Source organism: Engystomops pustulosus, chromosome 4 (assembly GCF_040894005.1).
Source record: "Engystomops pustulosus chromosome 4, aEngPut4.maternal, whole genome shotgun sequence".
Classification (NCBI taxonomy): Eukaryota; Metazoa; Chordata; class Amphibia; order Anura; family Leptodactylidae; genus Engystomops; species Engystomops pustulosus.
In genome coordinates, this window is record NC_092414.1 from 175,747,342 (window position 1) to 175,774,654 (window position 27,313).

General features: G+C 45.0%; 1 protein-coding gene across 1 annotated transcript; it reads right to left on the bottom strand.

Annotated features, from left to right (window-relative positions):
• On the bottom strand, positions 1 to 27,313 carry CHSY1 (chondroitin sulfate synthase 1). Its single transcript, XM_072148618.1, has 3 exons — positions 26,570 to 27,313; positions 21,632 to 22,127; positions 1 to 2,978 (listed from the first exon to the last, which is right to left on the bottom strand). Exons 1-3 carry the CDS (start codon positions 26,899 to 26,901, stop codon positions 1,386 to 1,388), a joined length of 2,421 nt encoding a protein of 806 aa, XP_072004719.1. The 5' UTR covers positions 26,902 to 27,313; the 3' UTR covers positions 1 to 1,385.

Below are 27,313 nucleotides of genomic sequence, written 5' to 3' on the forward strand. Positions count from 1 at the left end.
AAAGAAAAAAATTGCATTTCAAAATAAAACCCAATAATTTAAAAAATAAAACAAAACATAGCGTCCATAGCGCTCCCATCCAAAATAACAAAACTGTAGGAGAAGGAGGAGACCAGAAGACCCAGAGCTCTGGTCGGAGAGCAGCCATCTTCTATTTGGTGCAGGTCTCAGCGCTTGTATCCATTGCACTGCCCCCTTCACAAGGAGAAAGGATGACATTTAAGGCACCGAGCAACCTCAAATTTTTTTTGTATTTTATTTTTTTAAAAAGTCAAATATCTAATGAAATTTTCACTTGATTGTAGAATACATTCCAACATGGTAGTGGATACCTGATGATCTGTCATCTTAAGGTCTGAAGAAGCGTGGAGACCGACAAAACGATACAGTGGAAAGAGACTGAAGGAGTGTCCACATAAAATAGAGGTAAGGCACATTGCAAAATAAAAATTAAAAAACAGAAAAAAAAATCTCAACATTTTGACTGACGAAATGAGATATTGGGAATGTGCAAGTATTTGGTCACCAAACCAAAAAAACAAAAACAAAAACAAAAAAACAAAAAAAAACAAAAACCCCACACATAAGGACCTGCTGCTGTGGCAACATTCCAGTACTAAGGACACATTAGATGGTAGTAATGGCATAAAGGTTCTGCGCACACAGTTTCTGCAGTGTACCATGGCCTTACTAGAACCGGCATAATAAGAACCAACAAATGGAAGAAAAATACTGCTATGGCTTTTTTTTCAAGAAACTATTACTTACCCATCAACAAACTATTACTTACCCATCAAGACATTCAACAAATAAAATAAAAAAATATTTAAAAAAAATAGAAACTTGGACCTAACCTTTAAAAATGAAAACACAATTAAATTTATTGCATATTTTCTAGGTATTTGGTGTGCAAAAAAAAAAAAGCCGGTTTCAAATGAGTTTTTTTTCCTTATATTTTGCTATACAGATTTCTAGCTGCCCATATTGCTGATGGCATCACGTATAAAACTAAAAGGATCTGTAGAGGCGCAAATTATATAACTACCAGGTACATTGCAGGGCCTACTATCCGCGGTACAATCTGGAGTAAGCTCAGGGAAGATGGAGAAGAGGAAAAACAATCACACCATGGAATGCCAGAATACACGATTTTTGATCGCAAAAACTCTTCAAGTTGTCATATTGCAATGGTTGAAAGGCAAAACACTGATCACATTTCTTTTTGTCCAAAACGCTCATTTCACAAACAACTGCATTTAAAAAAAAAAAACAAACAATTTTAACAAAACTATATTGCCTTCACTATAAAAAAAAAAAAAAAAATCCAACAAAAATAAATTAGATGGCTATGAGAAGGTTCGTGTGGGGCCAGCAGCGCTGGCTTATTACGCTGTCCTCACAGAGTCATTTGTGTGAATGGTTTTACCAAACGTAGGGTCATTTTTCTCGAGCCACAGTTCAGCGAGCCGTTGGGTGGATCCATAAGTAGACGCCTTGGATCCTAAACACATTTTGTACTGTTTAGGATCGAGATTGGGGTCACAGAACACAGGATGGTGAACGTGTACCACGCCCACCTCCTGACTTCTAAAAGTCTTCAAACCCGATTGTACCACCTTATTAAACAGGTCCACATCCTCCATCCCCCACCCCTGAATAGAAACGTCAAAGCCTCCAGCATGAATAAGGTCTCCTTTATGGACACACGTAATGCCAAAGCCATAATTCCTCCAGAGGCCGGTTTTCTGTGTAAACGCATAATGGTTGTCACTGGGAACCTTTCCAGCATAGACAATCTTGGGGTCATATTGGCTGAAAATAATTGGAAAATATACTTGTTGGCCCAAGATGGTGTTGGCCCTACAGCGCTGAAGGAACTCGGTCGTGAACACCAGATCAACGTCACAGAAGAGGAGCAAAGAATCATTGCCAAATTGAGAAGATCCAACTTCCAGAGCCAATGCCCGGGAGAACTCGCCAGTAACTGGTAGGATTTGCAAATCGGCCTTTGGATATTTAACCCGGTAATCTCTCATGAGATCCACTTGTTTCTCCTTCTCAGGGTTGGCATCAGAATTGAAAAGCAAAATGACCAGCTTCACATTTTGGTTGGGAATGAGACAAGTCTTTTCAAAGTTGGCCATAAACCTACTGAACATCTCGAAGCGGCCAGACAACGGCACCAGAATATTCACCTTCTTTTCTTTGGGTTCTTTATGTTCCACCTTGGATGAGGTGAGCTGGAACGGGACTAGCATTTTAAGAGAATTAGAAAGAAATGACAGAGAACCTGAATCCTGATTTATTCTATTGGCCAGCTCCTTAGCATCAATCTCTTCATGCTCCATGAACTGAATTTTGCTGAAGGTCTGTTGGAGGTAGGCATGTCTCCTCACCGGTACCGTCATCTTCTTACCCTTGTGCTTTTTGTACAGTAGGAGTAAATCCAAGACATACTCGGCTCCGTACAAAGGATTGAGTCTGCGGTACCCATACTGAATTTCTTTAAAGTCAATAATACGACCACGGGTTTTGGCATTTGCATTGATCATTTCCATAACCTGCATCACAATATCATCCAGAGCTTCCTTCTGTGACGCATCCATACCACGTCTCGGAGGTTGGCCATCCGCAGCCGAATACAGATATTTACCAGTAAGAAACTCCCACTCCAGGATCTCTTCCCTTTGTCGGGGTTGGTATCTCATGAAAGAGGGAGCCATTCCCAGCTGTAGGTCCTCCTTGTGAACTTCAGTGTTGCTGTATCTGCTCATAAGGACAATCTCCCGGTGGAGCTGAATGGTGCGGTAGCGTAGCTCAGCAATCTTACGACTCAGCATGTAACTATGCAGACGATACTGGTAGGGGGGATTCTTGTTAGGGTGCAGGGTGATGGCTCGATGAATCTTGCTGTTATGAAGGTCTCGGATGTAGCCCTTTTTGTTTTGTTCATAATTCTCATAAAATAGTTGTTGCATCTGCAATGGAACAAGAAAGAAGTATAAATTTCTAATACTTTCCATCTTAAAACGTTATACATTTTCTACAATGAAAACAGATCCTGGTATCAGTCCACACTAAAATCTGCTATTAATGCAAGTACAACCCCTCACCTGTTCTTCTAATGTCAGACATAAGCCATTTATAATGCGGAGCTTTTATAGGAATGTGAGGAATCTGGATGTTTCTCAGAAATGCAAAGAAAGACAGACATGCCAAAAGCGATTCATTATAGCCATGGAAAGTACTAGTAATGGTAAGGGGGGGGGGGGGGGGATGGTAACTTATAGGCGAGGGAGCAGCACAATACTGCGAGCACACGTCATACTATGTAATAACCATGGAGCAGAGCTGTCAGTCGGCAACCAAGAATTCTCTGCATCTCTGCTCCCTGTGACTACTTGATGCTTTACTAGTCCCAGACTACGCAACCCGGGGGTACTGTAATACCTCACAAATACCAATTTAATACTAGTCGGGACATTTCTGATGGTCTCATTTACTTAAGTTTCCCCCACTTCACCATAACCATTTACATGCAACTCCCAATATCATGATCGATGATGGTCACCGCACTCAGACCCCACCAACTGTGTAGTCTCGATCCTTTGGATCGGGGTCAAGCTGTCAAGGATTGGTACTGTTAAGATCATTCCCTTCTCTTTGCGTTTATCTGCAGATTCATGATCATGGAGTAACAACGTGATCTCTGACAACCTCTGCATTTATGCTCAAGGGGAGAGAATTCCCTATCACTATGTGTATGTGCTACCAGTATATCACCGGAGAGATGCTGACCTGCCATCTTTTTTCTTCCCAAACAAAAGGACACCAATCTTCTCCACTAGTTAACCCGCCGTTAACACTAGAGCCCCCTCATCCAGTAGGAGGAATGTTTGTGGTACAGCTGTTGTGGACCGCTCTGGCATATCTCCAAATTTCCAACTGAAGAGCGTGTGTTGAGTTTTAGTGAAGATGAAGACATGCTCCTGCCAGGCAGGGTAGTAAGCTTTGGGTATAACGGCCTAAAAAGAAGGCCCGTGTTATAGAGAAGTTGGCCTGTAGCCTGCAGAGCGTCCCAGAGGACTTCATCACAGTCAGAGATTGTGCAGCAAATTCACAAACAAGGCCCCGTGTATAATGAGCCATCAATGGATAAGTGCGAGCAATGTGTGCAGCCTTATTATAGGATAGGTTCAGACTCATCACTGCCGGGACATTCACGTACAAAGTCCAGCACCTCGTAACGAATGGGAGAACTCTGATGACTCTCAATTTTGATAATTACTCCATTATTAAAAGTTAGTCCAATTGGCTCAAAACTTGGGGTGCTCGTAAGTATTAACGGGCTACAGAAGTTATAGGAACATGTTCAGACTATTCCCAGAAAAAAAAAAAAAAAAAAAAAAAAAAAAAAGGACACCTAGCCGCTCTGATAAATAAGGAAAGGGTCACAGCATTCTCACTTTTTGTGAAAAACAACCCACTCCGACAGACCCAGAGATCAGGAAAAGTTATGTGCAACACAACACGTTTTAGTCTAAAACACAGCAACGAAACTGCCAAAGGGCACAAACAAGACATTACATCCCACCACGCAAGTGAATGGCATCGATAGTATATAATTATGCAGCTGAAAATGTTAGATTTATATTTGTGAAGTCAGATAAATAAAAGGCACACCCCAAAACAATGCAAGTGCAGACCAATCCTGAATTGCACTGGTGACCTAGGTGACCTCTGTGAGCACAAGCCCGTAGTGTTCTTGACAAGGGCAGCGCTTTCATGCGTACAAGCAGATTTGTACCCAGCGATGCCGGGCACCTGCGGTGTCCTGCCAAAGCCAACAGCAGGTCTTCCACGGCCCCTATAACAGTACGCTAGCGCCAAGCTCTACGCCTGACAACCGTAGGCTACACCATGTTCTAAAGCAGGTCATTCCAGGACAGGTCACAGATTCCACAGCAAGTGCAATCAAGTTACACAATTTACAATGAGACATTAAAAGCGACACCGCTCCAGAGGTCCCTGCTGGGCTCTTCTCACCGACCCTGCAGTGATGACAAGCCCATACATGTGTATGTGACCCTAGCAGACCATCTTTCTGACCAGCTAGGACACTTAAAAACTGGGGAATTTAACACATAGGTATAGCTGTTTTTGTTATATTATGACCCATTCCAACCGCCCAACACAACCAGTGCACAAGTTACCTTGGAAGTCACCTACATCATTCAAGGGGCCACGTTGGGTTTCTATTGACCCATGACAGTAATCCAAGCTTCCATTAAAAAAGTATAACCAAGCTCCCTATAATGGAAGGTTTCACGCCCAATGTTACCTGAGCCACTTTGAAATAGAAGACAAATATATCTCAGGAAAAAAAAAAATTCCAAAAAAGGCAGTAAATAGAAAGGACTGGCTGGCTTCACAGGAAATGTGCCCAATGCCAGGGAAAAACTCGACCGAGAGGAAACCGATGATGTGGCACATAAGAGAAGTGACAAGTCACCACGTCCCTGGATTTTTGTAGAAAGCTACATATAAATGGCTTCTCCGAAACGTCTGTAATAAGCATCTAAATACACATAATTACCGAGAACAAACGTTTCACTTTCTGAGGGCAGAACAGCGCCTGTGCGTGCCCAACCCCGGCCACAAGACTTTGCCTTCAGGCTTAAGAAAAAGCAGACGGCCACTTGAGGCTGGGCAGATGTACAGAATGAAGGTTTGCAGAAGTTGATGTGGCAGCGATCTTCTGAGAAGTCCATGTTTAACCACTTGTGGTCCATGCACGCACCCGGTATATACATAAATCACTAATAAAGCTCAGGCGTCCTCATCACCCCAGGATGTGAGTAATAGACCATATGCAGAACATGACCCGACTGCACTGCAATAATATCATCCTCCTTCCTGCACGTAGCCTCTAGCAGGGAGGCCAAGCAGCGTCATATGGCTCAGTGTACAAGGCATCACCGGAAGTTATTATGTGTAGTAAACGGGAATTGTACTTTGTAACCCAACCTCAAAGTGACAAGTGAGAAACAACAACTGGACAATCCTAGAAGTGCCCCGCTCCTAATCTCAGAAATGTATTAGGCCTACTTTGGGCGGCATGCACAGGGGATGTCACTTCCATGATTGTGAAGGCTACATTCAGACTCAGGTCAGATATTTAGTCAGAAATTATATGCAAATGTCGGACACCATAAGAAACCCAAAAGGAATTTGTCTTAGTCGATGAGATCCATCAGGTGCATTGTGTGACCTACAAGGGAACAGAAGGACATCATATAGGGGAGGGCGCACCTGGCATGTAGAGGAGAGAGAGTGGGGCGCACCTGGCATGTAGAGGAGAGAGAGTGGGGCGCACCTGGCATGTAGAGGAGAGAGAGTGGGGCGCACCTGGCATGTAGAGGAGAGAGAGTGGGGCGCACCTGGCATGTAGAGGAGAGAGAGTGGGGCGCACCTGGCATGTAGAGGAGAGAGAGTGGGGCGCACCTGGCAAAGTTTACTCCAAGGAAGTTAAATAATAAAAATATCAGTTAGATTTAGATGTTGGAAAACAACACACGGTACATTAGTAGAGGGCAAGGCGAATAGTTTAGGTAGAGATAAAGCTTTCCAAGATGAAAGGCAGAACAGACCTACTAAAGAGCAAACAGGAAAGCAGCAGCCGGGGTCTGGTGACAATATGGGAGCCTCTCCTTTCTAACTTGTGCCCTTTAGCTCTTTGTGTCCGGCCATCAGAAACAATAAAGGAAGTCTACGACTTTTTCTAATAAAAGCAGGATATTAAAATAAATGCTGTATATATTACGATGGATTATACTAAAACCGATAGTAACAGCACACAATGAGAACCGCTATACTGCACTCATTTTAGAAAACTAGTTTTACCCTCGAGTAGTGGCCAGCTCCTAAAACACATACACTGGGCTGTAGTACAGAAGCAGGACCTCTTAGGCATGGCAGGCGGCAGGTATGGATATCCAATACATCACCCTACACAGTACTAGAATTATTTATATGGAGGTTTGGTAGGTGGCAAAAATCACTTTAAAAATTTTTTAGCATTTCTCTGTAGCTGATATTACTGAACAAGTCACTCAAAAAAAGCTAAAGCTCTGACAAGAGACATCCAGCAGAACCACATTGCTGGCGTCATTCTGGTAGATGTGACAGCAGTCATTTTTCCATAGTCAGACAGGAAATTAAGAGAGGCCAAAGGGTATCGCGTTCAGGCGTTTTATCCTTATCTCGCCGTGTAATCATGTGTTCCGCCTATAAGTTAATACATTTCCATGAAGGGACTTTGGAAGGTGCACCCATCTATAGAGGGGTTGCATAACCCATCAGGGTGACATCTAAAACACATTCAAGTGCACCACGAGTGTAAAAGGCGATCTACTCCCCTTCTCATATATAGGTCACAGACACTGGCCGCCCTACAAAGGTCACACAAGACAGCTGGGCTGCATTTTAGGTCCATCTTCTCGGATACCTTAAAAACATGGTGGGTTAAACTAAACATACATCAAGTGAGGAGGCTGGAAGCATTATATCCCATTATATTTCTGCCGGCCAAACACTGACCCATCTGTTCCAGGAGCAGCACAGGCAACAGCTGACGCTTCGGGTTTTTCCTTCTTACCTTAGGTCTAGGGACAAAACGTTGCAAAGGAAACATCTTGAGTACATTATACCTCGAAGGACACCTAATCCTAAAACTGGCATCCCATAAATGAGGTATTATGACAGAACGCACGCTCCCGTCACCAGATGTCAAGTGGGATGGGTTTCGAAGGCTTTTTGGATGGTTTGGGAGACAGTTATTAGCTCCCTACTAAATAGTTATGGGAGAAGATCCAAATCTGAGTGATTGTCTTACTTGCAATAATACATTTTGAGGATGAGATTACGTAGTTATGGTCTCACTACACCCGAGAACAATCCTCACCCACAACAATAGAGAGCGCTGTGAATGCAGCCAGTGTCTTCCAGACTAACGTTTGCCATCTCTCTGCGCCAAAGCATCTGTGTCGCTGGCCTTAGACAATTACGGCTGCGGCCCAAGAATAGATATTGGATTGTACGCTGGAAACGGAGAACCTCAGCCCAACAGCTGGGATTGAGGTTTCCTAGATAAATTCATAGACTCCAGTGACCCATTCATTCATTCCCTTTTCCTAAGCCGTGGGAGGACAATCACTTGTATTTTTAGGGTTATGTCCTACAATTAACATACCAGACAGATTCTGGTCAGGACCAGGCTCTGCCTTCATTTTTCCAGACTTCCATATGGAATATATGTGCTGTCCTGTGGTGCCCAATTTATCATCTACATCTTTAAGTGTAGGTTCAAGTTTAGTTCTCCAGAGCCGATAGGACACTATGTACAATCTGCAGACAGCAAGTTATAGAGCAGGTGGAGTTGTACCGCTTATACATTGTGTCCCATCTCGTGAAAGAAGGTTATAGAGCAGGAGGGGCAAGTCGCCTAAAGTGGCCAAAAATAAATAAATTGCAAAACAGAAAGCAAAATCAAAAAATTAAATGGGAAAACAATTAGTTTAAGGCTATTGTTGTAGAGTAATAAGGTAAAAACGGTTATAAAAGTCAATGGTGACAGAGCTGTGGCCTATAAACAGCAACCACAACACAGATGAGAAGAGGAAGGAGGAAGTCTTCATCGCTGAACCAGTGACTTGTGAGGAGCCTGAGCACCCATACATAGAGGTGACCTCCGGATAATGGATACAAGATGCAGTATGGAGATTTACAGGCCACATCTGTTGTATTACCCCCTGGTATTTATTTAGGCTTTAAGAGGGAAACCTCTAATTTCCTGCAGATTCTGCTTAACATTCAAAAGCAATCGCCACTACACATTGTCCCCTGATTTCATCTATCCCTATGTACTAGATGGGTGTGAAGAAGGAATCAGTCCTGTACAGTAAAGGTATATACAGGACCTCCTCCAAGAGACGTATCAAACAAAGATAATATTGGCGGGGGGGGGCACACATGAAATCCCATACAACAATCTGCACCTAGAGATCCCTGCACTCCCAGGAGGGAACATGAGGTGATTTCACCAAGTCTGTAAACTTTTCCTGGCTTTGGCCATTTACCATATGCTTCATGCCAAAAAAGGAAAGCCATGGGTGTATGAGGCAGACGAGACTATGGGCAGAGAACAGAAGCCATCTCCTCGCCAGACTATTAAAAATGTAAAACCTGGCATAAAACCTAATGTATTTATTCCTACTGAGGGAGACGACACTTAAAATGATATAACCGAACATGTGTCAGTCAGGAGATGTGGAGGACCACTGCGGTCACAGCCAAGCACAGTACAAGGGATTGTGTTATCTACACCTCGTGTTCACACAGACAAATGATGAGATTCTTACAGCTATAAAATGTAAGTATGGCCACTAGACACGAGTACCGCCCTTCATCGTGTACAAGTCTCTCCGGGGGGACCAATGCCCCAGTAGTCATCCGTCACCACATAACGTTACCTCACACACACGTATATAAGCGGAGGGGAAAGATCCGGGTGTCATCCAGGTAAGGGAAAAATATTAGCCTGCCACTGACTGAGAGCAAAACACCTAATCATTCCTTGTTGGAGTGAGCCTTGGCCTGCTGACCGGCACATGAAGAAATCACTCGCTTCCCTGAACACATCACTAAGTAATAACAGGCCTGGGAGGTAAAGTTGCCAAGAAGGAAGTGCTCCGGACTTTTACGTGCGCTGAATCTGAGCAACAAACTCATTTTCCTTAATTCTATAGACACGGGAAGGCACCTTTCATCATCTGGTATAAGACAGGCCCCGGCTGGTGGTATACATCACCGCATCCAGGTGTAATCTGCAGATCTCCACAAGAGCCTTCTCCTATTCCCCAGAGAAGAGCCATCCAAACTATTGTACAGGAACGTAGTTTGGCCTAGTTGGCGAATGGCCACTGTACCACTAGCAGTGGCCAGAATAAAAGTAGGTAATCTGTACACCCTACACATGTACAAGACTCCCAGTCACTCCAGGCTATGCTGAGATATTTGTAGATATCCGAGGCTCCCCTCACATCAGGGCTCTGACATCACGGACCATTATAAATCTGGCTGTGGTCTGTCAGAAAATCCCAGGCCATCAGCAGTTTACGTCCAAGAATCTTGGAAGTAGTCGGTGGGATAAGGCCAAGAAACATTACTAGATTTGTGATCAATTTAGAAACTATGAAGCAGTGGAGGGAGAGGGAGGAGGGGACAAAAATCACTGTCCGGGTGTAGTCCTAGATGAACCGCTTTAACCCTTTCAGTGAAGAAGAAATGGAAAAATTACAACCATGCAACCAAAGGAGTGATTCATCAAATAGATAAGATCACAACCAAAAAGATGCCTAAAGACAATCAAGGCTTTGCAAGAAAGACAGTTTGCAGCTACATGGAAATCAGAAACATGAAATAGCAGACAAGTAGATAAGTAAGTGTAGGATAATACGGTAATAAAGTGTTTCAGCCCCTGGCTCCTCCATAAGAAATTCCTCAGGTAAAAATAATTTTGCTGTCCGACCTTTGATGTCCGCACATCCGATCGGCATACAACTGCATTGGTCAGCAATTCTATCAAGAGCTACAGAGTAGTCACGTGTGAGTCGACAGGAATCAGAGACTTACAGATGAACCACAAAGCAATACAATGGGAGAAGAAGGCAAGAGCACCCCTTAAATCTACCAAAGTCCAAGAATAATACACCAAGGACACTTACTCATAGATCCAGGCACCGTGACTGTGGTAATCATCTTATATTTGTTATCCATGGCCTCCTTCCATCCGAAAGCAAGATTATGCTCATGAACAAAAAAGGGCTTTGAGGCACGTTACCAGAAATCCTCCCTGCTCTAGTTCACAAGGTGTTAAACTGTCTCATCATTCCCCTTCCCACTACCTGCTGTAATCTCACACAGTGGGAGGGAAGAAGTGCTCCTGTACAGTGTAACATCCTGTGAAGATACACCAGAGAGGAGTTCTGCCAATTCCCTTAGAGCCCTACTGGCTCATTATATTAATTCTATAAGCGGATTTTAACAAGAAGGAGGCCAGTGCCTGGATCGAAGAGAAGACCAAGAAGGGTTTTGGGGACCCAATTACATTCCATCTGTCCACACCTCCTTGCTCCAGCACAAGATGTGTAGCGTTAAGATAGCACAGATCACATCCGGGGTGGTCTGGAGCTACAGGGGAAGGCATGGAGTCTTTCCTGGTAAACTCTGAGGTGCCTCTTCTGGCACCTGTTCCATAGGTTTGCCACCACTGTTATAGGGGAACACTGTCCTACAAGAAAACCCCATAATAACTTGTAGAGGTGAAACATTTTTCCTGCCCTATCCCAGAATGGTTTGTAAATTCAGCTCATCCTGACTGGGCTTGGTAGACAGGACTCTTGCGGTGTCTTTGAGGAGTCCTTTCAACATCTGCTAAGCAATCTTGACTAATTCTATGGATCACACAGCTCTGCGTCTCTCCATGACATAATGCTCTCGGATGAGGCAACTATAAGCATTTAATTGCTGGGATCATACAGAAGGTAAGGAGGTGTTGCAATTCCAAGATGGAAACATCTGAGCTCCTCCATATGCTGGAAAGCTATAGAACAATCATTCATCATCGTAGACACTCGATCTGGTTCATGAAGAAATCTCATGTTATCAGCTGCCAGGAAGTGAATGTGAACAATTGCGAAACTTTTTTTTTTTTTTTTTTTTTTTTTAAAGGAAAGTGAAGTGCGTCACATGTGACTATGAAAGGACGGCTAGCACCTCTTCACTCTGGAAGATTGACTATAGCACAAGGATAGGTCATCATTCTACCTCTAGGTCCAAAACCACAATCTTTCGTTAATGCCAGGAAACAGAACTGTACGACGTATGGAAAGTGCAGTAGTCAGAGAATACAGAATGAGTCACAACTAGAAATATCCAAGATTAGATCCGTCTAGACCAGTAAGTGACCAGTCAACAGTAGAAACCAAAAATCGGCAGAAGTTTTCTGGAGTCATTTAGGAACTTCTTATGGCGGCTACTCCTTGGAGGAAAGAATATGGTGCGTGCCTGACAAAGAAGCCCTATTGAAAACTAAAACCAAACTAACTAGTCACAAAAACAACAGCAAAAAAAAGAAAAGTGATGGGCAATAAAACCAGTGTTACTAGAATGCACACTCATATTCCCTACCATTTAACAACAGATCATAAAGCAAGGTACAAGAACTGACCCCCGACCCCCTAAACACTCTATACCCAAATACGGAAAGTTGGAATTGACAAGAGACGAGATGTTGATCAAAAAAAAAAAAAGCCAATTATACTAAAAATTGTGACATTTGTGGCACAGAATAGGAGTTTAGATGTAAGCAGGCAGTAACCAGTTAAACCTGGTGCTTAGTCACAAGTCCAGGCCACGGACTACTACCCCCCTTCTCCTATACTCTGCCTATTCAGGTCACATGGCCATCTGGCTCGCAGCCAAATATCTGCTCCTTAAAAAAAGAGCTTCTTTATAAAACACAAACTTCCATGTAACACTTCCATTCAGATGTGCAGCCGTCAACGTGGACTTCCAGGAAGAGCATCTGACAGTTCTGGACTATAACAGAGGCCTGCGAGCCGGCGCAGTTCCCGAAATGCAGTGAATCCACAACACATGTAAGCGTTTTGTAGTAAAGAAGATGCACAATTTCTTCATTGATGCAACATCCTCCATGTCACGATCACACACAGATATAAAAAGTGGCCACATGCCAGCAGCAACTTTCTCTGGTTTTATGCAACTTACTATCAAGAACTCAACGTGTAAAGACTTTGGAAATCTTACAGTCCACAAAATGTATAAAGCAGCCGCTCCGTGCGCTCAGCCCCAGTAAGATACTATTACTATGAACACAAGAGTCTTTTTTGGAAAGGCCGAGTATTTACAGAAGAAAGATGCCCTATCAATTACCCACTGGTAACCTGGCACAAATGAATGATATGAATTAGGCCTTTGTTAAGCTGCTCGGAGAGACCGCAACGTTTGTGCAGGAGCTTATAGAAAGGTTGATGGACTGGAAAGAATACTTTACGTATTGTTAGATTAAACTCCTCAAACAATGATAAAAGTAACAAAGTTCTCCAGTCCTTATCTGTGTGCCAGCCGGTCCACAGACTTGGCACCGAGGAGTCCTGGAAAACACAGAGGGGAAAAAGAAAAAGTTGGCACCGCAGCGCTCAGAGTTTTATAGACACTTCACTGTGTAACTGCCCAAAGCAAAGACTCCTGACAAGGAGCAATGGGCACAGAGTTATAGCCTGCCATTAACCCCTACACTGGACCTGGTCGTCACCAACTATACAAGTATCATCATGCAAAAGTAAGGAGAAAAATCTGATGTAGACAGGAAACCCTGAGGCTAATTTGCATAACATTAAAGACAATTTTTCTCAAAAATGAGGCCATGAGAAGATAAAAGGAGGAACGGATCCCGTTTCAGGACAAACACAATAGTGTGTAAGTGTGCTTGGAGTATGATAGATAGATTTCCATGTAAGCCTGTTCACCACAACCAGGAGGGAATCACGAATTTAACTCAGCATTTGCATTCAGTCAAGTGATCCTAGGACAGTGATGGTGAACCTTTTAGAGCCTCAGTGCCCAAACTTCAACCAAAAGCCACTTATTGCAAAGTGCCAGAGCAGCAATGTAAGCAGTAATGTATTTCTCCTTGTTCATTGACAACTTTCAATCCTTTATCCTCCCAAGGACACCAACGCAGTTGAAAGGAGGAGGGCAAATTCATCTATCATTGTAGGAAGATTCTGCAGGAAGATTCTTTGAGTCCTGTCTGGTGAACTTCATTCTGGGGTGATGGTCTGGGTGCCCACAGAAAGCGCTCAGAGTGCTGCCTCTGGCACCCGTGCCATAGGTTCTGGTCCACTATAAGTGCAGAGTTGGTTGGAACAACTTGCTGGTGCTCAATGGGTTTAAGGAAAAACCATGAGCTTCCCAGTTAGGTTTTCTTGAGTTGTAAACACGTCACCTCAAACAAAAACAAAACCACCCCTCAAAAATACCCCGGACCGATGTGAGCTTGGCCCGTCGCTGCGAGGGTATGGTGCTCCAGTGTTTGCTAGCTTTATTGGAAGGTTCTGATTTAGTAAGCAGCTCCTAGAGCATTTAAGGGTAACAGATGCTTTATCATAAAGAAGACCTAAACCTGTATGGTTACGGGGTGCCACGATTTAAGACAATATGTGCCGGGGATAAATAAACCAGCACATATAGGGGGAGGGGTGTGCAAACCAGTACACAACACACAAGTCGATAATTTAATACACAGATGTATGAGGTCTCGAAGAAGAGGAAAATACATCATCAACACTTCTGTGGTTCTAGAGCGACATCCTGTACTCTACAGATGACCACAGAAAAACTATTTCCAGACAGATTTACCCAGTTTACTTGTACAATTAGAAATGTGGCCTTGTTATGCATCTCACAATTACCTCAATCAAGACTTGTTGCAATTTTGCCATTTACTAGGCCTGCCTAACTTCCATCTGAATATCTCTGGAGGAGGGGGCTCATCTACAACACTACCCAGTGGAAATATTTTCTCCAGAAAGATGCCACAAATAGTCACAGAAGACCTTAAAAAGGTGGTTTTGGAGGCAGGTCCATGAGAAGCCTTCCTACCAGCTTGAGGGCTGCATCAAACACAAACAACTGAAACTTTAACACCCCCAACAATGAAAGCCACAATCCCACCCGATAATAAAGTCTGCACAGAATCCAGAATTGGAGAATTTGCCAAGTCCATTATACGGTAAAAAGAAAAAAAAACTGTGCGAGGAAGCCCTCTTTCCACATAAACAAGACTTAAGCAAACCATCACACTATAATTAAAGTTATTTCACTTTTCCACATGCTGGAAAGGCGCCAGCAGAATTTCAGAGGCAATCTATTTAATTGCAGGAGTGGAATCAATGAGGGACCTGCCAGAGCTGTCGGCTTAATAGATTTATAAAACTGTTTTCCTTTTAAAAAAAAAAAAAAAAAAAAAAAAAAAAAAAAAAACAGGTTTCAAAAAGTTCAAGGTATCAAACAGCTGATCAATACACAGTCCAGATGGATACAGCAGGTCATAAAAAGATGGCGGCCCAGCAGTTTGTGCGCCAAAATATAACCTCTGGTAGAAGGGCTTTACTTTTTCCATGATGATAACTGTACCAAAAAATTGGGGTGCATTCACACAATCATTTTTCAGATGCAGTTTTTAAAGCCGAAAGATTGTGTGTGGATCATAGTGGTTGAGAACATATCATTAAGAGAAGCATCTCCTTTTTTTTTTCACTCCACTCTTGGTTTGGACATAAATTTTGCATCTGAAAAGAACCTGAACTTGTGAACACACGTCCCACACTCTATATATACACTATACTGTACTTTACTAGAGCCACAGGTACCGCGCTGCTCCTTTAAATTCTAATACGGGATGGGCTCATCCTCATCTTCCTGGTTCATAAATCAAATGTTGCAACTATTGAGAATTTAAGGCATGTCCACACCAAGGAGCGTTCACTAGGATTTCAAGCAGATTTCCTACTTTAAAAAGAAATGCACACCTGGAATAGCTGGGCATGCATGTGCCAGGAGTGCTGGACACTGGGGAGCAGTCAAGTTAGATAGAGGAGTAGATGGTCAACAACAGGTTTATAGCTACAAGGCAGACTCGTATAGTAAAAACCAAAAATAATTCACACAAAGAGACACTAAATAGTTAACCCCTCTATAAAACCACACAGGTCGTGTTTGACTAGAATAGCGGTTATACCAAAATCATATGCAATTTCCTCCAGACACAACAGAGAGGTTGCTACAGACATTGTAATCATCACCAAAATAGCCCAGGCTGTCACAGAACAAACAGGCCAGAAAAGACTTGTGTACAGAGGGCACAGCCATGGGTCATGCCCAGGTGCCAAGGAGCAGTACCCAGGAGACTGGAACATAAAGGGGTTAACAGAGCAGATGGTGAAGCATCCTCCTCAGCCAAATAGTGCTAGCCTGGTGAGAAGCTAGCCGGGAGGTTCCCCCAAATTCCTGAATAAAGAATCCTTGAGATCATCCCTGAAGATGACAATGTGCCTTTTAATAGCAGTGAAATGGAAGCGGAAGGCGTTTTGGGGTTTTGTGACTGAGCCATTGTGCAGCGAAAGCTTCTGTAACCGATCGCTTATCGCAAGATAACGGGAACTCAATATCCTCTCATAGGGAGAGCGCCGCAGCTAAACTCCGGGCCGGGGGCTGGCAGCGGGTCTGAACAATGACAGCTTTGTGCCTGCACGGGGAGGGCTTCATTCACCCCCTTCTCTAAAACCCATATCCTTTTACAGCTGAAGGAGGCTGGGGGGTGCCGAATGACTCTTATTAATGGAGACGGCTTTAACCGCTTCAGAGCAGCTAGCCTACGACTACCGAGCACAGGGATGCTCTCATAACCACCATATAAGGATACCGCTTTAGCGACAGGAACCATCCGAAAATCTGAGAATTATGCACATGAGCAACATAAGAGGCAGAACAAAAACCAGCATCAAACCACCAAGTTCCCCCCCCCCCCCATACTTGCCTCTGACCAGATTCTGCAGTTCTGTTTTTAAAGACACCCTAACCTCATCTGTAGCCGGTAATGTGTCCTGTACTTCAGATATTGGGAAAGATTCTTAAAACAATATTATTTGCATTTTTTATGCTTCATTGTATCAGTGTGTTTCACATCCCCCTTGTAAGAGCTGACAGAGAGAAACCTATCACAAGCAGGAGGTAGAAGAGGCTGAAGCTGCATCACAGAAGATCGGGGACAGTTATCTCCACCTAGTGGTGGCTCTAGGAAGCCATTATTTTTTAATTCACTGTAATCCATCAGTAGAAAAAAATAAATAAATTACACTCCTTTTTGCAGAGTTTTGTCTTTGCTGGGATTAGTAACACTTTGTGTTTTAAGTCCTTGGAAAGAATACGGAAAGCATAGAGCACCAGATCCCCCATGGACAGAGGGGAGTAAGTGTGTTATTCATAGCGCACCTTGTTCCTCACCAGCGTGTGAGACTTGAGTCAGCAAGTGCTAAATCAAATGGCACATTCTGGCACCACGCTCACAGACGCACAGTCCTGTAACCCCTATTGTGCGCACCGCTGTCAGTCTGTACTGACCATATAATGGATTCTCACGCCTGCCACAAGGAATACATCACAGAAAAAGGACTGCAAGCTCTTTGTTTACACCCTTGTATGTGCAATAGTCTGTAGAAAACATATTGAAATCACAAAAAAAAAAAAAAAAAATTTCATTTCATACATTAGCTCCTGACCTTATTTGCCCGATTGTGGTTGCCACTTGCATGGGGGCCATAAAACACTGCCACAAGTTCGGAAAATTTTCAATGAGATACAGTCAGGATTCTTTCACTGCAACCACATGGATATTAATAGCCGGCACAGATAATTATCCACAAATAGCACTGAGCATCGAACACCTATGGCACTGTGAGGGACCACAGGGTTTATGATGGGAAACAAACATGCGGTCAACACCAACTCATGCCGCCAGTGCCATCATCTACCAGGAGCCACAGTTATGACCAGATCCTAACCCAGGGAAGCGCTACACATCTAAAATAATCAAGAGAAATGACTCCCAGATCATGGAGATAAAACCTTGAGACTTATTGCTGAGCACAACCGGATCAGGCGGTACTGCAGACACCCGCTGGCATCATACAGTAGCTGCATATCAAGCACCAGGGTATGGTGACCAGCTGTCCATGGGTCTATGGAAATTTCAAAGAGTTGAAAAGGTCATATTAATAAAATCTACAGGAAAGCCACATATTACATTCTAACAGGAAATAAAAAACAGAATATGACCCGCTTTAGGGTCAACGACTTGGCAGAACGTGGCGGTGACCTTTGACGGCAGGGACTTGCTAAAGACAGTTAACACACAGACCATAAAAGTCATGAATTTCTCCTGTATTGAAGCGACCGATTAATAATGGGCAATTACAAGATAACAGTAAAATTGCTCCATAAGTCGTGTGAAGAAATCACAAGGTCCTATAAGGAGAGAGCGCGTGCGGCTCAGCCGGAGCGGACACCTTCCTCCAGGGCAGCCATCTAAAGGATTAGTTCCATCGTTCCAGCCGGTTTAATTAACTATGGATAAGTCCGGGGGCCTGAAGATTGGAGCTGAAGTCATTTACTAAATGTATGTAACAGTGGCCACAGGCTTCTTTACCCGCTGCACAGAGGGCTTAGCTGGCTCCTAAATCCTTGGTAATATCCAGCAACTAATTCAAGTCACAAAAAGGTTTAATGCTTTTATAAACTGCATTATATAGACTGAGAAATAGTATGTAGAACTAAAAGTCCCAGCGTGCATTCATGTCACGTGTGGCGTTCAGGGCTTACCACAATCAGGAGCTGTGCGTGGTTTGCATACAGGGCAGACATCGCTGCACGAACACCTTACTGCTGCTCCATAGAGGCCAGCGAGCGCCTTGTGCCAATTATAGCTCAGTACTATGGAGCCTAGGTGCGGGGTGGTTACAAGCAGGCCTTGTGACTGTACAGAAAGCTAACAAGGCGCAGTCTGTAAGAGATATACCCTCGGCAGGCCAGCAAAGTAAACAAGTTGTTTCTCGGTAGGATCGTGATTCACATTCTGACTTTTCCTCTGTAGCAAATCCCCCCCTGACACACGAGGCTCTTCAGCTCCGCACGCTGAATGGCCCCTTCAGGGAAGAAAGCAAAAAAATGTTTTCTTAATAGTACCGAATGTCCAACACACAAATGCACCTGGGCCCAAATCTAACTGGTAGTAAGTTTGTTTCTTTATATAACAGCTCCATGCAGAGCCTGCCAACAATAGCAGCTACTAGAGCCGCGCTACCACACTGCATTACCAGCTGCAGACCCAAACTGCTGAGAAGACAGATTATATAGATATAGAAGATGGAATAGACCTTGCAGCATACACTTTGTTATATCCATGCAGGTTGCAAGGCTGAAAAAACAAATCTGCATTTTAATACCCCCAATATAACATGCTGCAGGCACTCTGCAATCAACTCTCCTTGAAGATGGAAGACTTAACACTTGTGACAATGGGGCATTGAAAGGGGTTGTCCGCTTTCAGCAAATAATTCACATTTTATAACTTTACTACACAAACAATGTTCCAAAATAATTCCCTACTTTTCTAGAGCTCTGCTTGCGGTCACTCTAAAGGAACAAAGTGGTGTACCTGTGAGACATCACATGACCAGGGATCTAACGAGCTGTGCACCTGTGCAACATCACATGACCATGGACCCGTGTATATGCACAGGAAGTAAACAATGAAACTTCCAATTGTAGGACAGCAAGCAGAGATGAAACATGTAATTCTGTATCAATTCCTCACATCAGCTACAAACAATAGCATTTATTTGCTGAAAGTGGACAACTCCTTTAGAAAGGTTGCATTTTGTCAGCCAAGTAACCTGCATGACTATTACCTGGCCTATGTATATACTGCTCAGTTCTTCGTTTTATAGGGGTTAAACTTATTTTCCACATAAATGTAACATGTATAACAAGCCAAGATGTCCTTGTACACCTGTAGAGTTTACTGTAGAGGACTTCCAGGCTTAATCAGTGCCGCGAGTCCATCACACCACAAGGAGTGTTTAAGGCAGATTGAGCTGCAGACTTTGGAATCCCTAAAAAAGCTCTAGCTTTTATTTTCAACTCGGGGTAAATGTTACCGGCCTTGCTATACCCCATCTGTGGGCACTCGCCCAACCTCCAAACAAACGTTCCCGAACGCCAAGCCCTAATCTTCACCTCTGACAAGTACTTTCCCAGGCTCTGGAGAGGGACACAAGACAGATCCCTTCTCCAACACCAAGGCCCTGGATAAGCTGAAGAGCGAAGGAAGTGAGTGCAGACAAGCTGCTTCCCTGGAATAATGTCAGCCGGGAACTAATCTGCCCTTAATTCTTTCAGTAAACTTGTGACCCTGAAGGTCACTGGGAGCCAACAGTAAGCAGGCATGGACTGGCCCGGACAAAACGTAGGAAAGATTGTGTTAGTCTGGAGAGAAACTGATCTAAGAACGTGGTGGCGACATCATAGCTGCCTTATAGAAAAGTCTACATGTACAAGATGCACAACTGTCCTATAAAACCAGGGGGTGAAATTGGGCAATATCCACAGTTATTTGTACAATCAGGATACCTTTTACAGTGTAATGTAAATTCCCCCCTGTAAAGTCCTCATTAAAGAGATGTCCACCCTCCCGGAAACTTCAGTCAACATTTCCCGCAGGGCAAAACAGATTAGCATTTGCTGACCTGATCCGAGTGACGTATAATCCTGTGTGCCGATTATCCCATTCGATGCTAGGTGAGCATGTCACATAGCACGGGATGCCAAGTGCACGCTAAGGAATCCAGCACCGGAGGAGTTAATGAGCGAGAGCTCATGACCTGCTTACTTAAAGTGAAAAGGTGGCTTCATAAAATGCTCCAACCTGAATCTGGACACTGTTACCAGCAGAAAAAAAATACACAAGCGCAGTTTGTATTCTGATCAGGAGAACATTCCAGCTGAGAATTGACAGAAAACACACAGAAGACATCAGAAGGAATGAGTGGTCTTTAGGGATTAACCAAGTTTACATTTCCAAGTGGGGTGAATGAAATAATGCAGAATCCAGAAGCAGTCAGGAAAGGATTCCCTCTGAGGACAGGGGAATAGGGGCCGCCTAAGAGGTTTCCACTATAACGGGGGCTAGGAGGGGTTATTAAAAAAACTTCTGTTCTAGGAAAGAATCACTGGGGGACAACTCTGACAGCATCTATAGTGCATGGTCCCAACACAACTTGCCCATGCACTATGCAGACTTAAATGAATGGCCCTCTACGGATATGCTCTGGTCATAATTATCAATAAACCAGTACGGACTAATATTATAGCTTCCATGCAATTGCACCTTGTAATTTCATACAGCATAAGATTCCTACATGAATCTAATTATTTGGCACAGGTAGATGGCTCCCAGCACAGTACAAGCACCTCTAAACCCTGCACAGGAAGAAAACTTCACTAGCGAACATTGCCCTCGACTTGGAAACTGAGCAGAGTCCTCTAATGAGCCGTCTATAGCTGTAAGTCCCTTTATCCTTATGAGAGGATTTGTTCTCTTTTAGTGGAAAGGATGATCCATCTTCTTCATATCTTATTCATTTCCTGCAGACTGGACTGGAAGCGCGGTCACAAGATATCAGTATCTAAGTAGAGATAGGCGAGAGCCCATAACAAGGCCAGCTGTAATTTGGCCCGGGACTCCATATCTCATAGAGTGTCTCACACCATCACTATTCTGCATTCACATGGTAGTAACATGCAGAATCCATGAATATCGATCTTCTTGGTTTTTTAAATGGAAAAACAGCAGCAGATTTACCCCCCCCTCATGTTGCAATGAGGTTTCCCAAAGATATGTGCATTGCACCAAGAGATTTGCGGCACTAACCTCATAGGACCAGACGCACTGCACGCCGGCGAACCTCCGTACACATCTCCCGATCTCGACGTCTTCATGCGTGGTGTACATCTCTCGTAGACACTCCCCAATGTGTGGCACCATCCTGCGGAGGACTTCTCTACTCATGATCACACCAGGGCCGCCCATGCAAAAATTTTCACCTGGTTCCAATGCCAGTTTTCCCATCTCCTCTGTTGTGCCAAGACCTGTCTGCCCCAAAAACAAGGGCTCGCTGCTATTGAGGCTGCGGAGGAAGCTCTCCAGGCGGTCCCCCTTGATGTAGACATCGTCATCAGCCCTCATGAACCACTCGTATTGATCCAGGTAGTTATCGTGCATGTACTTCAGCATCATAAAGGACTTCTTTTGTGGGGGGTAAGAGTCGTCGACGGCTTTGAGCGCCACAATTGGAATAGGAATAGAAGTGTCAGAGCCCTCACTGGAGAAAAATTCCACTTTTCCAGGGATTGACTGGGACCAGGTTCTGAAAGAACAAAAGACAATCATTTCAGATGTATGCAGATATACTTGTACTGTATGGTAGTTAGCCTGCGCACAACTCCATGTGCCATATAATCATTAGGTCATAAAGGTATTAGTAGTTTTTACTACAGCGAGGCCTCACCTTAGAATTCTTGTTACACAAGAAAGTTTAGAAGCATTTCAGTCATACAGGAAAGAATTACACTTACTAAAACACTACTTTGTCTTTATACGCTAATCAGGCTAATACAATTTTTGCTTGTAATGTGTAGACCTGCCTCACTTATCTAATACATCAAGACTGATACAGAGTAGAAGACATCTCACACTTGCATGCAAAGAAGTTCCAAAAATATAAAACCTCCTCAAAGTAAAATGACAAACTTAGCTCTGCTACACCCCTGCCTCCGCTTCTATAAAGCGTTTTACACCATCTTGTGAAAATTTGCTGGCCCAGAATTACTGCCATCGCTAGACTACCTGCGGTCTTAATCGCTGTAAGAAGATACTTGTGAAGTTTTCAACACTTAGTCAGCATCTGATGAGGTAAGCTGTAACCTGGGGGTCACTACATAGCGTCACTGCACTTACAATATAGCACCCAGCTCTGCTAGCAGGGGACACCCACAGCAGCCTGGAGACCAAGAAGCTGCTCCTGTGTTCTCATGGGGGAAGGGATAAAATCGCGTTACATGCAAGGCTTCTGCAAGCAGAAATTCCTGCATTAAAACCACATTCAGTAGTTTAAGAAGGGGAAAAAAAAAAAAGAAAAAAAAAAATTTAAAAATCTGATTACCCCCTACCCTAATAAAAAAAAAACCACATGGACATTGCCCACCACCAGTTGTAAAGGACCCAAGTTTTTAATGTAAATCGCTAAATACGACAAACTTCCAACAAATTACACAGCCAACAATGTGCGACTGGGTGCGTGCACACATTGTATTTAAATTACATTTTGATTATGTTAAATACATTAACATTGTGTTTATGTAAACACAATGTTAACATGATTCTTCGTGGGTCAGTTCATTATTTAAAGGGGTGTCCCACTAGATAACCCCGAGAGATCCATAAAAATGGACCATTTTCACAGCTATAGGAGCTGCCAGACCCAGTTATATTTGCATGTGGCAGAAGTGGAAAGAAGTCCAGCGGCATAACTATTGCACTTGAATGTATCCCTATGCATCTTTGCATACCCTATGGCGTATAGTATTCGATAAAGAATCAGATCCCTTTCCACTGGGCTCAATCCTGAGACCACCAATTCTAGAGGTAGAGATATCGGCCACTTCACGGTTATTAACATAGATTAAGCATCAGCCACATCATGCTGGCACGGAAAACCCCGCTGTGTAAGTCAGGCAGGTAGATGCATTGTTCTACAGAAAAAACATTTGTCAGCAGCACTGGGTTATGATGCAACCAAATCCATGGGAGCTGATAACAGCTTCAATACATGTTTAATCAGCCAGAGATAAGCCTGAGCCAAAGTAATTACATCTCTAATAACGTGCCGCCACATACCTACACTTAATAGGCCACTAATCCTGGCATCAGTGCCCACAGAGGCATTCAAAAGCCATGTATCTACATAATGTCCAAAGATAAAGACTGCAACATAACCTGGCACCAAGGATGATAAAGGGGAGCTCTAGAGAGGAACGGCAAGATGGCAAATATATTCCCCCCTCTGAGATGGGAACATCTGCTTACAAGCAGAGGACCACACAGAGAGACCATCAGCCAATACAACGCTATGGCACCTTGTTCAAGATCCTAAAGACAAAGCTCATGAATTAAAGCAGCGCGTCTGACACATCGAGTACTAGTCAGCGCTCCACAATACTTCCTCTGCCATGTAGATTAACAGCCGCCACATACTATAATTTATAGTATTCATCCTAATCTCTGATCACATTTTATCCATAAAAGAAAGGCATAATAAAGATGATGGCCATTTCTGGTACTGATAATATCCCATGGTGTCTGAACCTATAATGCAGTGGTTCTCAACCCCTTTGGCGATCAAACAACACTTTCATATGGGTCTTTAGGACGCAGATCTCATTGATTCACGCAAGCGCAGCAGAGACACCGAGACTAGCAGGGTGATCACACTGCCAACATCTCTGTGCAGCAGCCCAGGGTCCAGAGAGGAGATCCAGGCAGAAGAAGCAAGAGGAGGATCACAAGAAGTAGGGGAGTATGGATTTAGTTATACAAACATTATATTATGGCCTCAGGGCACCGTTTGGCTGAGGAGCTGCGACAGACACAGACAGACTATTTTATAATACAGTACCTGTGTTTTTATACAGCCCTCCCCCCCAATACATCTATAGAACCTCCATTATAGACAGACAACTTTGTTAAAATAAAAAAATTATAGGGAAGTACTGAGGTGATATTGGTGGATTTCAGCTAATGCCCCCTTCACATGAACGTGTGAGCGACCGATGTCTGACCACAGTTTGCAGACTGATATTGTTACCCCATAGAAGCCTTGTTGCCTGCTCGCGGTACGGTGACCGGCATGCTCCATCTTTTCCCATACATGTACGGCTGGGCACTATGTGTCGCTATGGAGAGGAGTGCTCCTCACTCCAGTGCGTAGCTGTATGCTCTTCCAAGCTCCCAGAGCTCCTACACTATACATGGGAAAGCGCCATTTGTTTCCAGCTTCATAGCATGTATAGGTTCTGGTGGCGGCCGATTGGACCAATTTTAGGAAACCTGCCTACACAATCTGTTCCCCGTTATAGATAACATGAATTGACTTTGAACCCTGGAGTAAATTGTTAATTTACCAAATATCTTCTATAAATCGTGTACAGTGTAATAGCCTCAGGTGTACATTGTGCCCCAGGCATGGTATACTTCTTATAGTACATTGCCTACATCAGTGGGGTCACTATTGCCTACAAGAAGGGTCATATGCGTCCTAGGACATAGTAACCCCACCAGCCTTGTATGCTATTCTCATTAATATCTGGTGGACTATTGCTATAAAGTCATACAATGCTGACACCTCGTTTATCATCATAAAGACTGATCAAATATTCACAGTTGTCCCCCAAGCGTTCCCGAAACAAAGCAATTACCTGTAACAATGTAAACTATGTCACACATCCTCAACTATAGGTACAAAGTGCCACAGGGAAGCATCGCCAGGCACATACCGGCCCCTACAACAATCGTCCCTGTCTACTGATTACATATAATGGTTTTGCTTTATATAAAGTACTGGCATCAAGAGCCACCTCCATAATCAGCACCTGGGCACAAACTTCCCATGTGTATCCTATACTCTGCCCCACTGGTACCTGATACATACAATGTGCTCAGCAGTCAAATAGTACAGCACATAGTGCTACTACATACATGATGCCCCCTAGTATGAGCCCAGTGCAAGCCATGCCCCCCAGTGCTACCTGTGCAGCGGCCTAGTATGAACTCCGTGCTCTTTGGTGACCCCTGGTATGAGCCTAGTGTTTCTAGAGCCACCATTAGCCCTTTGCTGCCCCGAGGTACGAGGCACAGGTACACAGCGTACCCCCCCTCCCCAGTGGTATGAGGCCGGTGTATACGGTGTACCCCCCTCCCCAGTGGTATGAGGCCGGTGTATACGGTGTACCCCCCTCCCCAGTGGTATGAGGCCGGTGTATACGGTGTGCCCCCCTCCCCAGTGGTATGAGGCCGGTGTATACGGTGTACCCCCCTCCCCAGTGGTATGAGGCCGGTGTATACGGTGTACCCCCCTCCCCAGTGGTATGAGGCCGGTGTATACAGCGTACCCCCCTCCCCAGTGGTATGAGGCCGGTGTATACAGCGTACCCCCCCCCCCCTTCCCAGTGGTATGAGGCCAGTGTATACAGTGTACCCCCCTCCCCAGTGGTATGAGGCCAGTGTATACAGTGTACCCCCCTCCCCAGTGGTATGAGGCCAGTGTATACAGTGTACCCCCCTCCCCAGTGGTATGAGGCCAGTGTATACGGTGTACCCCCCTCCCCAGTGGTATGAGGCCGGTGTATACGGTGTACCCCCCTCCCCAGTGGTATGAGGCCAGTGTATACAGTGTACCCCCCTCCCCAGTGGTATGAGGCCAGTGTATACAGTGTACCCCCCTCCCCAGTGGTATGAGGCCAGTGTATACAGTGTACCCCCCTCCCCAGTGGTATGAGGCCAGTGTATACGGTGTACCCCCCTCCCCAGTGGTATGAGGCCAGTGTATACAGTGTACCCCCCCCCCAGTGGTATGAGGCCGGTGTATACAGTGCCCCCCCCCTCCCATGTGGTATGAGGCCAGTGTATACAGTGTATCCCCCCCCCCATGTGGTATGAGGCCGGTGTATACAGTGTATTCCCCCCCCCCCCCATGTGGTATGAGGCCGGTGTATACAGAGTACAGCGCCCCCTCAGTGTATCCCCGGTGCTCACCTGTGTGCCGCCACGGCCCGGGTGTTGAGGTACTTCTGTGCGGTCATCACCCCCACGTAGAGGAAGTTGTTGTCCCGGGGGACGTCGTCGTGGCTGCCGGGCTCCAGGACTCCGGTGTACGGGGCCTGCACATCTCTCCAGGTGAGGTCGCTCCTGCCCCCGGGCTGCCCCGCACATGCTGCCGCCTGCCCCCCGCCTGCGCCGCGCTGTCCTCTCCGGCTGTACCTGTGCAGCTCCGCGGCCCGGGGCAGGATGAGGCGGGAGGCCAGGAGGAAGCCGAGCACCAGACCCAGGAGCACGCTGAGCCACGAGCGGCGGCCCCGGGCAGCCATCCCTGGGGCGGCGGGCTGAGGAGCGTCTCTGTGCAGGGCTGCGCTGCTGTCCGGGGTGAGACGTTAGATCCGCGGTGCTCGTCCTGTCATGTACCCGGAGCCTCCGTCACCTGCTCCGCGCCGCGGTCATCTACGTGTCCCCGCGCTCCCTGCCACGACACCGAGCAGCAGCAGCTCCGCCGCTATTGTCCCCTCCCGCCCTCAGTGTCACAGGGCCGGCCTGACCCGCGCTCCGGTCCTCCCGTTTCGGGCCTGGAGGGGTCTGTGTGTCAGGGTCGCGGCTCTGCCCTCATTCCTCCAGCAGCACGTCCCCTCCGCTTCTCACACGTCCCCAGCACTCAGCTCCGCACGTCACCCGCGCCGCGGCTCTTTAAGCGCACACAGTGTAGAGAGCGAGGGATTGAACCCGCCC